Source organism: Oncorhynchus masou, chromosome 30, assembly GCF_036934945.1.
Source record: "Oncorhynchus masou masou isolate Uvic2021 chromosome 30, UVic_Omas_1.1, whole genome shotgun sequence".
NCBI classification, from domain to species: Eukaryota; Metazoa; Chordata; class Actinopteri; order Salmoniformes; family Salmonidae; genus Oncorhynchus; species Oncorhynchus masou.
In genome coordinates, this window is record NC_088241.1 from 50,114,054 (window position 1) to 50,123,996 (window position 9,943).

General features: G+C 41.2%; 1 protein-coding gene across 1 annotated transcript; it reads left to right on the forward strand.

Moving 5' to 3' along the window:
- The first annotated feature begins 2,592 nt into the window (after positions 1-2,592).
- On the forward strand, positions 2,593-9,455 carry LOC135522715 (suppressor of cytokine signaling 6-like). Its single transcript, XM_064949239.1, has one exon. The coding sequence runs from the start codon at positions 2,593-2,595 to the stop codon at positions 4,414-4,416; it is 1,824 nt and encodes a 607-aa protein (XP_064805311.1). The 3' UTR covers positions 4,417-9,455.
- The last annotated feature ends 488 nt before the right edge of the window (positions 9,456-9,943 follow it).

The following is a 9,943-nucleotide window of genomic DNA, read 5'->3' on the forward strand; positions in this document are numbered from 1 at the left end:
GTCTACACTAGTTGATTGGATTTGAGGGTTAGGGGCTAGGTTTAGGGTTAGGATTTAGGGGGTTTGGGATTAGGTTAAGAGTTAACTTCAGGAAAAATAGGATTTTGATTGGGAATCAATTGTTTGGGGTCCCCACAAGGATAGTAAAACAATAATGTGTGGGTGTGCATGTAAGAGAGAGCTCACGTTAATGCACTACACTACTTTGGAAAAGTCCACCGAACTTGGATGATGCTTTTCAGTTTAAATATCGAATAACATCTCCAGAAAAATAATGTTCAACCCCTGTGTACAAACACAAACTGAATTCAGTGAACGCTTGACTGCTGAGTTCATATGGTGCGCCAAGCTGAGCGTTGAGCCTCTACTCCCCTCAGAAGACAGTGCTGTCATTGTGTGTGTGTGAAAGGGGCAACTATGTGCCTAAAACGACTGTGCATTTCTAAAGTTTAGTGTTTGATTTCATGCTGTACAAAAATAACACTTGTCTCAAAACATAATTTTCTTCCCTCCTTTCTGTCCGAAAGAGCATAAATAGTTTATTCACATTCTCTCAATTTCCATTTCTCAGCCTGCTCTGAATATTGATGAGATACTTGCTAAAGGTGGCTGGTTGCACATTGTCTGAGGTTCTGATTTCTCTGTAAAAGAGGCGGTAACTGCATTTGCAATATTGGGTTTCTCGCCCAAGTTCTTCTTCATGAGTGTCTGTTTTTCAAAATGTGCCCCCCGGACAAATATGGGGTCATGTTATGAGTGCTTCTAAATTCTGCAGCAGTTATCAGTTAAAATATAGAATTAATCAAACTACCACCAGGCAGATAATAAAGTATGCAGAAGATATAGAACTTGATACTTGAGAGAGATGCAACCAATAGCTTTAACAAGATAGTGAATTAATTCATTCTAACATTTATTGTAACATTATCTCACAAGAATGGAACTATACACAGGGAGTACATTCTGTATTCATTGGTCTGAGAAATGTATAAGCCTACAGAATGACATTATTTTTTATTACACACAACATTCTGTGACCCTTTCTCCAGCAGCTATGTCCTGAGGGAATTGTAGAAATGGTTTCAACCCTGGATGTGATTCGCTGTATTTCTCAGCCTGCTTTCCTACAATTCAACAAGCAACAAATGCAAGAGAGAGGAAGAGTCCGTCAGAAAGTATTAGAAAAGACAGAAAAAAATGATTGTTGTTGAAAAATTACAATACAGCATAATAAACAGCCATAGATAAAACGGGGAACCATTCCGACGCACTTTTATTTTGTTTTGCTAGCTAGATACGGTAGCTCCTTCCACGATATGCTTGTGACTGCTAAGCTAGCTTGCTGACTGGCTAAGCTAAGTAGGTAGCTCAGTTCTATCTTCTAAAATACATTTTCAAATGTAGGTAAAACCCAATTCAAGTGTACATTACCACGAATGCAGATGGTAATCTAACGAAGTAAGTACCCAACTATACAATATTACAGATTGTTTCATTGACTCAGAGCTAATGCATGTAGCTTGGCAGCCAAGTTAGCTAGCTAACTTAGTTGACCAGACAACTGTAAACATTCATTCAACACAATGACATTGCCGTCTAACCTTTACTACATTGATATTTAGCTGTCAATGTGAAACTGTCGTAGTATTTGGGATATCTATGATTAATTTAGACCGTTATGGTTACTTAACGATTTAACATGGAAAATAGCTAACTAATGTTAGATTGCCAGCAAAACCAGACTGTAGGCCCAGCTGGCCAGGTCTATTAGCTTTGTAGCTAACGTGATAGCTAGCTAACTTAACTGGCTAGCATTCGTAATTTAGCAGCTGGTACAGACAAAACCATGCAGTTTAGCAAAACAGCCAATTTGGCAAATTAGTCATTAGTAATGAAAATACATATTATTTATCAGATGTGATTGTTTGGATGACCAATATTTATTGTAAAAACATGACATTTTAAGGTTAGCTAGAAACGTAATCAATTAGCAAGAGGTTTTGTTAGATTTTTTTTTGCAATGACTAGTGCCTATAAAATAGCTAACTAGCTATGACCATCAATTCTGTTAATTTTCTCGCTAGTTTAACACCATTTCATTTTTTTAATCTGCTCATAATAATCTGCCAATAATAGTTTGAACACTACACGTGATGTGTAAAGGCACCAGATGCACAACTGCTAAATCATTTTCTGAAAAAAATTGCTGCTAAAGACACTAATGTTATGGTGCCATTATGAGACATTGTTTTACGTACAAATGAATGGATTTCAATTTAAATGTACAAACAATATTGCTATAATATTCAACAGTATTTCAACAGCAACGAAAAACTACAATCACATTAGTCCAACTGAGTCAGCTATTCTAGTCTTGCAATGGTAATAACTCTGTACAGTTTATTTGCCGTTTTTAATAATAAGAGTAAGCTTACCAGTAAGTCCGGGTGTGTCTTGAAACGTCTGTAAAGGCATGCATAAGGTAAATTCACACCTAAATGACTTTATTAAAAACAGATTGTAAAAAAACTGTTGAGGTATGTTTTTATTTATTTGTGTTTCCTCCCAGGGGATGAGTGCTGTGCAGTGTATATGACCAGCTGTCTCCAGCCTGATGGGAGGACTCTGTGGATAGCAGCATCTTCATCAGGACCCCAGGAGGAGAGCAGCCATCCCGTCCCAGTCTCATGTCCCACACCCCTTCCCTGCCAAGGAGGGCCGTTCAGAATGAAGAAAATCAGCCTTAAGACCATCTGCAAGTCCCTCAACATCAACAAGGGCAAGGAAGAAGGAGGGGGGGATTTTGTCATGCTCCAGCAGCCCTCGCCAGCGGTCGACTTCTCCAAGGAAGACTCTCTTTTCAGGGGCTGCTACACCAAAGAGCTGGCGGGCTGCGACCTTGGAGGTGGTGGTGGAGGAGTTGAAGAAGAGGAGAAGGCGGGACACAACAAGGGCCGTTCTAAGAGCGAGAGTCTGATGGGTTCTCTGAAGAGGAGGCTGTCGGCCAAGCAGAAGGCCAAAGTCAAAGGGGTCACAGCCATGGGGTCAGTTGACGATGACGATACCTTCTCCTCCTCCTCTGTGCCCATCAGCTTCAACGAGGTCAAGGCCCATCGGCCGTTACGATCGGCATCCCTCTGCAGCCACCATTACAGCCCCTCTCCCTGGCCCCTGCGGCCTGTGAACTCAGACGAAGCCTGCATCAAGATGGAGGTGAAAGTTAAAGCCATGGTCCACTCTCTGAGCCCCAGCCCCAACTTGAATGGTGTGCGGAAGGATTTCCACCACCAGGACTTCCAGATGGAGGGCATCTTTCAGGAGCAGGCTGTGAAGAACCTCCAGGAGCAGGCAGAGTCCCTGAAGAACCTCCAGCAGCACCAAAACGGAGACCAGCTGCACCTGAACATTGACGAACACGTGCCTGTAGTCTTGGGCTTCACGCCGCAGGACTACATCCAGTACACCATGCCTTTAGAGGAGGGAATGTACCCAGAGGGGTCCCACTCTGTCTCTCACTCCTTCTGCCTGGACGGGTCCCTGCCTATGGAGGTGGTGACTGAGGCGGACAGTAGCTCTCTCCACGCTGATCAGCAGAGTCAGGAAGACCAGGATCTGGTGAGTATGAACCTGAACCTGCCAGTGGACCTCTTCATGGAGTCTGTGAACGGCATCCTCATCGGCTCTAACGGCGTCATGCTCCAGAGCTCCAGGGACAGGGTCGATGCCCAACACCCCCCTCCTCCCCCCCTGCCCCTGCTACCCAGCAACGAGATCCCTAGGACTTGCTCTGGGTTCAGTGTTGCGTACAGCCACGTGGCGGAGCGGGTGAGGCACCACTTAAACTTTGACCCCAACTCGGCTCCGGGCATGAGCCTGGTGTATGACTCAGTCCAGAGCAGCGGACCCATGGTTGTGACCAGCCTGACCGAGGAGCTGAAGAAGCTAGCCAGGCAGGGTTGGTACTGGGGGCCCATCACACGCTGGGAGGCTGAGGAGAAGCTGGTCAACCTGCCCGACGGCTCGTTCCTGGTCAGGGACAGCTCGGACGACAGGTACCTCCTCAGCCTTAGTTTCCGCTCCCAGACCAAGACCCTGCACACCCGCATCGAACACTCCAACGGACGCTTCAGCTTCTACGAGCAGCCCGACGTGGAGGGACACACGTCCATCGTAGACCTGATAGAATACTCCATCAAAGATTCGGAGAATGGAGCCTTCTGTTATTCTAGATCTCGCTTACCAGGGTCCGCCACCTACCCCGTCAGGCTGACCAATCCCGTGTCTCGTTTTATGCAAGTGCGCTCCCTGCAGTACCTGTGTCGGTTCGTGATCAGACAGTACACCAGGATTGACCTGATTCAGAACCTGCCTTTGCCCAACAAGATGAAAGACTACCTGCAGGAGAAGCACTACTGACAGGGTTGACACTGACAGATGGGACAGACAATGGTAGCAACTTGCACTTTTGGGTTCAGTTTAAGAGATTTAACAAAGGTTTACAGACATCCATCGTTTAGACAAGATCGATTGGGGTACATTGGCTCTTTGTTTTTGCCCAGGGACGTGTCCAAAATGGAACCCTATTCCGTATGTTGCGCAGTACTTCTGCCAAAAGCACTGGCTATAAGTAGTGCAATAAATTGGTAATGGTGATCCAGTTCAGATTTGCCCAAGGTGATGTTTCTCAGTGTCCAGTCCCCAATTCCACAGTTAAAGGGTTAAGTCGTTGTCGCTCAGACTCAGTTTCTGGCCAAACCTCCAGAGATCTATCATAGAATATTGTATACAAGTCTGTCACAGAAGTACAAAGCATGATTTAAGAAAACATACTTTATCAACAGTGAGATATGGAGTTATTTCTCTCTCCAGTTGCTGTAGAAGACTGGAAACTCTAGAATGGCAAGTTCAGCCGTCTGAATAACATCAATATTTTGCCTTCTGGCTCAAATTTACAGATTTAAAATAAGGTTTCACTTAACTGGCTTAGGTTTGACATCTTAAAAGGCTGCAGTGAATTAAATGAAAGAAATAAATGGGCTGATTTTAGAGCGTGATCCTTTTGACGCTTCATTTAAACATTTACTTGAAAGATATCCAACAACAACGCAGTGGGGCATATCTTCGGTGTCTTAAACTGAAGCAGAAGCACTGCAGTAATGCAATGCAGAGGCCAAAAGTATTTTTAAGCAATGTTTTTGTTGACCTTTTTTTATTTGCCATCCGTCAAGTTGGTTAATGACAACTGCTAGGGCTAATAAGAAACGTAAGCTTTGTGTGGGTGCATGTAGCCTGGACTATTTAATCCCGCCCACTGTAAAAGGTACTGTTAGGATAAGTGATGCACGGATATGACATTTTTGGCCGATACCGATATCTGATATTTTCCTTACCAAAAAAACACTGATACCGATATTTCAAATTTTTGTAGCCTTTTTAAGCATTCTAGAACAGTTAAATAGTTAACACACACACACATGGGCGCAGCTGTCTAAGGCACTGCATCTCAGTGCAAGAGGCGTCACTACAATTTTGTTGGTATTTACGTATGTCCCCATCACCAGTAAAACATAATCAAAACCTATTTCTTTCACTTACTTGATGTGCTGTTTCGTTGTTCATTTGTTCATTCCTTTCATTCTCAACCAGGATTTCTATGGAACGCTATTTGGGCCTTTGCGTATCAAAAATATACTATTTGATGTCAAATAACACTATTTGATGTGTCAAATAAGCTTGTTGACCAATCAGGACCTGAATATGACTGCACGTCACAATAATTTAACGTGTTCATACATTTTCTACGTAGTTATTACACGTTGATTACACTATCACTCGTATTCCATGTTACATACAACGTTTCATTGATACGTATGCTATGATGCTGGTAAAGTTGATTCGCGCACCTACAGTGCTGGTCATAAACAATGTTCTTCCCCAAAAACATCCGTTTCAGTAGCTATAGTTAGTTAGCTAACTATATAGGTAGGTGTCATCTAAAATAACCCTATTTGATTAATGATGGTCAGACCCATCTTTGTGAAGCTAGCCACAATAAACATTAGTCACAATAGTTGACTTTTGCGATGAGCCTTCAAAATAATAGTATGGAATAATTCTACTATTTCTATTCATTTGCATCACTGTCAATGACATACTTTTATTTTGAAGGCAAACCGCAAATTCCACTTGTACATAATCCTTATTGTGGCTAGCTTCACAACACATACCCCAGTCCAGTCGAGCTTCACTAGCCAGATGAAGCTAGCTGGCTGCATATAACGTTAGCTTTGGGCAACAGGCTTAAGTAGCTATTTATTTTCAGGAACTGAGGTTCAATTTCAATAGGCGAACAACAAGTGGCAACCTAGCTAATACGTACAAGGATTCCTAAATCATTGCTAAGAATAATGAGAATGATTGCAGTTTCTACTTGTCATTGTTTTCAGCCTGGTTGTATTGGTGCTAGCTAGGTTCCACCTGAAGTTGCGGTCGAACAAATGAGGCTTTATTACCAACGCGGTATTGTAAACACATCGTTCGTGGCTGGTGTTTGCTGACTTTTTTGTACAGCTTTCACAGTGCTGCTTGTATATCTTTTGACATGCAAAGACCCAAACGGCGTTCCATAGTATGTATGTCTTGAAGGTAATAGCAGTGACGCTATTGCTGTGTAACTCCAGTAGGGCAACATCGGAGAAATAGAGCACTTGGTAGTGTTAACTGGTGCTCGACCAGTCGGCGAAAGCCAACATTACCCACGATAGAGAACGGATTTCGCCTTTGAGTTGTGTCCCTGAAATTTTGCTACTCTTTCAAATGACTGCTTGACTTGTTGACTGCTTGACTTGTTGATCCACACAGCAGACATTCTGGGCTAGTTTAGGAACACTGTGTTGCACAGTTTTAGCTAATATCGGCCGATTCCAATATGTTCACCGATATATCGTGCATCCCTAGTTAGGATAGATAAATGCTAGTTTATATGTCGCCATGCACTTCTACTTAATATTTATGCAGCAGTATGATAGCTTTTTAAATGCAAATACCGGTAAGTAATGAATAATTAACCTGAAGATAAACATTTGAATGCTTCCCTATTAGGAGTCTGTCACAAAATCTGCGCTAGGACAAATTAACGTGTCATGTTCTGTACAATATGCTTGCCTCTGCGTGCAGGACCTTCTTTTGAACTGTTAAATACAGTAGGCTGTAGAGACTTGGACCTTATCACAGTGCACAGGAGAGGGAAGTATAACTACAAGTAAAAAGGGAAAGTCACAAATACATAGTTGTTTTTACAGCATTTATCAGTAAGCACATTGAGGAAACACAAGACGTCTCTTAGTTTTGCCCAGCTGACCCATTTATTTTTAATAGAAAGTGGCTAAATGCTGTTCTGGAGCCTTTTTGTGTCAACATATGAGCTGGATCCTGGTGAAAGGAACAAGCTTAGGCTGAGGGATTTTGGGAAACGCCAGAATAGATTAATATTGGAGCCCCTTCCTCATATTTGGAAGGGAGCCAGGTCAGAGGTACGTGACAGAATTCCCAACTCTGTAATGGCACAATAATGTCCTGCTCGATAGAGAATGAGATCGAGGCTTTTGTGTGTGGTTTGCCCAATAATTTGCATGAGTGATGTCACTGATTGCCATTGCTATGCTGTCTGTCTCGCACTTATGGCAGGTTTGCAGTTTGACATTTAAATATGTATCCCGTGTCATGCTTATTGTCAATGCCCCCTCCACAGAACAATGTTAACTTACATATTCAGTCTTGCCAGGCTGTTTGTATTGGAACAAAGGGAAAAGGCACACATTATACTACACAAGTGCTCTATAACATATACTTTGACATGGGAGTCACAGTTTTACATATGTTAAAGTGTCTTTTTTGACATCCGTGTCCTTAAAGTATTTGGAAAATGATCTCAGACTTCTTTGGTAGTCAATTGTGTATTGTCTATGCCTAGTTAGTAAATATCGGTTGGTATCTAAGGTGCTTACCATTACACCTGGACACCCATAGGTTAGATTGGATCACTGGATGGTTTTTGCATGTATAAAAAAGTGTTTCATAAAGACTTATTGGCATTTTATTGCTTTGAAATGGATGCTTTGAAATGGATTAAGGATGTAGGTAATGTGTCAGTTGTGTGTGGAGGGATTGTTGTACTCAGTTACCACTATCATCAGCTGGATGATCTGTGTTTTCTTCATTAATTTTCTGTGACTTATCAACTTTTGTCATTTTGGGAACTAGTAGGGAGTTACTTATTGTTTCTAACAGTCTGTGCCACATACTAAGAGGTTACACCAGGGTAATAGCTGTATGCTTGTTTTAGCAAGGCAACATCATTTGAACCATCTACACTTGCTCAAAGACAAAGCCATATTTTTTTGCATGGTTTTCACTATACTAAGACAATACATACGGTTCATGAGTAACTCTCAATTGTTTCCCCTAACTAATGTCGTCACTCGAATGACATTGAAAAATGTCACAACTCGCAGTCCAACGTAAGGTTTGTCACGAGCGCATGAATTGAACTCATCAGTTGTGTTGTTATGTCTATGTGTTACAAAGGGTGAGACACCAGCGTCATATCGAAGAATATTGCTAGGTTATGGAGGAATGAAGACGACTAGAATGTGTAAAATTGAAGCAAACTTAAATGTGAAATGAAGATGTTAATTGTTTGACTACAATGTACTTATAATTATTTTATTTCTGTTTTTTAATCTGCCATTATTGTAGCAGATCCAGAAAAACAGGTCCCCAATTGGATAAACACTCACAGATGTTATGGGTGTTTCTCTGCTGTGATCTTCTCTAGTACTTCAGCATCCTGGGATTTATTTTGTTCGTTATTGCCTTCTCATGGGTGATTGTTAGAGGTTGACGCTTGTTTAAGCTGCTGAAGTATTTTGAATTCGTTATCAAGCTTCACCCATTTTATATTTGTTGATGTTGCGAATCTCTTCAAATGAAGGTGATTGTTTACAATGATATATTTGGTAAATACCAGTTTTATCCCCTCCTAACACAAACCTCTTTGGTACAATTCAAAAACCCTTATTTCTTTAATGTGTTATACACATTTGTGCTGCTTCATGAATATGAATGCCTTGTATTAAGCTATGGGGAAATAGAATGTTGCAATTTAAATGTATGTACACATAATGACTGGTTATCATTTTGGGAGAACAAAGTAGATTTGTAAACAACTATAGTCTGTTAACAATTTGTCGCTATTAGTAAATACTCACCAGAAAAAAAAAGACATTACTTCAGTTTACATTTTGTTAATTGTCAAATTTTCCAAACGTACATTTTTTTTATTCTTGTATTTTTTTCTTTTGTGGAAAAAAATCAATAGATTAATTGCACATTTTGGATACAGTTGAACAAGTTTTTGTATCTGCCGATTTATAAATTGTAAATAAAAACTATATTCCGAATCTGTGGTAAGATTTTTTTCCCTCCATTTGTTTCCAATTTTTTGAGAACACAACTGACAGCCGAGTTTACTTAGGACGGCCAACCGCTGCTTATATCGCCTCTGGCAACAGATCATCGTCCCTCAATTTCAGTCAATTTCCCAACGATTGTAATGTTGAACAGGTGATCAACACTCACTACTTTCAGCCATTTGTCTTTCTCGTGTGTTTCTTATTTTAATGCCTCTAATTCAGGGATTATCAGCTATATTTCATTGAGCTGCGGGCTGATTTTTATTTTTTTTCTTGAGCAGATGGTCAGAGGGCTGGAACATAGTACCAAATCATTTGTAGATAACAATAAGCACAAACAGATATAATATTTTTTGCTCAGAAAACTTGGGAGGCCAAATAAAATCACCCGTGGTCCAAATTCGGCCAGTTGGGGAACCCTGCTCTAATTCTAACATATTAAAGCCTGAAGGGCAAAACAAAGGGTGCGT